Source organism: Formica exsecta, unplaced genomic scaffold (genome assembly GCF_003651465.1).
Source record: "Formica exsecta isolate Colony F162 unplaced genomic scaffold, ASM365146v1 scaffold341, whole genome shotgun sequence".
NCBI lineage: Eukaryota > Metazoa > Arthropoda > Insecta > Hymenoptera > Formicidae > Formica > Formica exsecta.
Window position 1 is genome coordinate 49,160 of NW_021850665.1, and position 1,678 is coordinate 50,837.

The 1,678-nt window shown below is 52.4% G+C and overlaps 1 protein-coding gene across 1 annotated transcript; it reads right to left on the reverse strand.

The window, feature by feature from the left end:
* Positions 1-259: 259 nt before the first annotated feature.
* LOC115238482 (vegetative cell wall protein gp1-like) lies at positions 260-1,678 on the reverse strand. Its single transcript, XM_029812347.1, has 2 exons — positions 1,631-1,678; positions 260-967 (listed from the first exon to the last, which is right to left on the reverse strand). Exons 1-2 carry the CDS (start codon positions 1,676-1,678, stop codon positions 260-262), a joined length of 756 nt encoding a protein of 251 aa, XP_029668207.1.

Consider the following 1,678-nt stretch of genomic DNA (forward strand, 5'->3'; position numbering starts at 1 on the left):
CTATTCAAGCCCCACCAAACAGTAATTCTTTAAATTATAACTGTGGGTCGCTCCGTGTGGTACGCGGTTATACGCGTAGTTTCTATGCTAGTTTGTTTTATGCAGTTCGTAACCCAAAGTTGTAGGTAGAGAAATAAATGTTTTTGTCATCATAAATATAATTTGTTCTGTTCTCTCCGTTCCCGTCTTACATTTATATAAACGATTCTCTTTATTATAATTGGGATTGCACGTTTGACTATTGTTGTTTAATAGCACTTTACGTGCCCTTCCTCCCCGCTTCTTTGTTTGCGTCGCCGTCAACGTAGATTTTCCGGGGGCTCGTCTGCGTGGCAATGCTCTCCTTTCGTGGCGTCCTTCGTGGCGGCGAAATGAGAGGAGGAGGGTACCACTGGATCGGAGGCGTGGTACTCCGTGGCCGTCCGATGTCCGGAATGACCGGTCGATCCCTCCTAATTCTTGAACCGGTACGCCCGGGGCTGGTCTTTGGCGGGCTAGCGCCGAACAGTGCTTGCAGCCGGGCCTTAGTGTCCTTCCTTTTCGTCCCGGGGCTGCCCGGGAGGTGATTCTGCTTGGACAGCGGTAGTGGAGCTCCTGGAGCCGGTTGTTCGTTCCTGGCGTATGGCGGACTGTCGCCGAGGATCAGGTCTATAGTGCTCAGAGGATGCAGCGGCTGAGCTCCTGGTGGATTCGGTAATTGTGCGCCGGTTTTCCTTGGCGACCGAACGCAGGTTACCGGAGGCGACTGGGCGCCGTGAGCTCTTGGCGACCGAGCGCCTGAGGCTGGAGGCGACCGAGCGCCTGATGCTGGAGGCGACTGAGCGCCGACTTTTCTCTGCTTAGCCGAGGTGAGATGTAGCGGCACTGGGCGAGTCCTGCGCCGCGAGATGATCTCGACCTCTGATGGCCGAGTTGAGAATGCCCCGTCCTGTTTGCGAGACGTGGTGATGTGTTGCAAGTCCGGCGTCTAGCGCCGAGAACTTCCTTTATTGTCGAGAGCTAGCGTCTAGCGCTTCCTTCTGCCTCTTTCTCCAACGTTTTAGCGACTTGCGCTTGAAAGTGAGGCGTCTGGCGCCAAGAACTTTTTTCGTCCTTTAACCGCAGGGGGTCTGACCTATATTCTGGTCGGACGGCTTTCCACTTCCAGGTTGGCCCGGGCGCTTTGCGCCGCCTAGCGGTGCCGCTCGCAACTACGCGCGGACGCGCTATATGCGCGCCGGACTGCTTTCCACTTCCATGTTGGCCCGAGCGCCTTGCGCCGACTAGCGGCGTCTCCCGCACTACGCGCGGACGGGCGAGCGCTTGCGAGAAACGCTATTTCGTGAATATCGCGCTGCCGTAATTTTGTGGTTGCCGTAGGCCGCCACAATAACTATAAAGGATTTTTCAGTTTTATACTGATAGCAATAAGTGATGCCAATTATAAATTTATCTGGATTGATGTCGGTGACTATGGTAATATATATTCATAACATGAATCTCAAGCATGTCTTCTTATGTATTGAATGCAACAGTTAATTGAAATTATGTTTCGCAGGTTCCAACAGTGATGGTGGTGTATGGGCAAACAATAATCTTGGTCAAAGTTTGGAATCTGATACAGGAAATATCCCATTTCCCAAATTATTGCCTGGTACAACGACTCTGCTGCCTTGTACTTCGGTGGGAGACGAAGCAT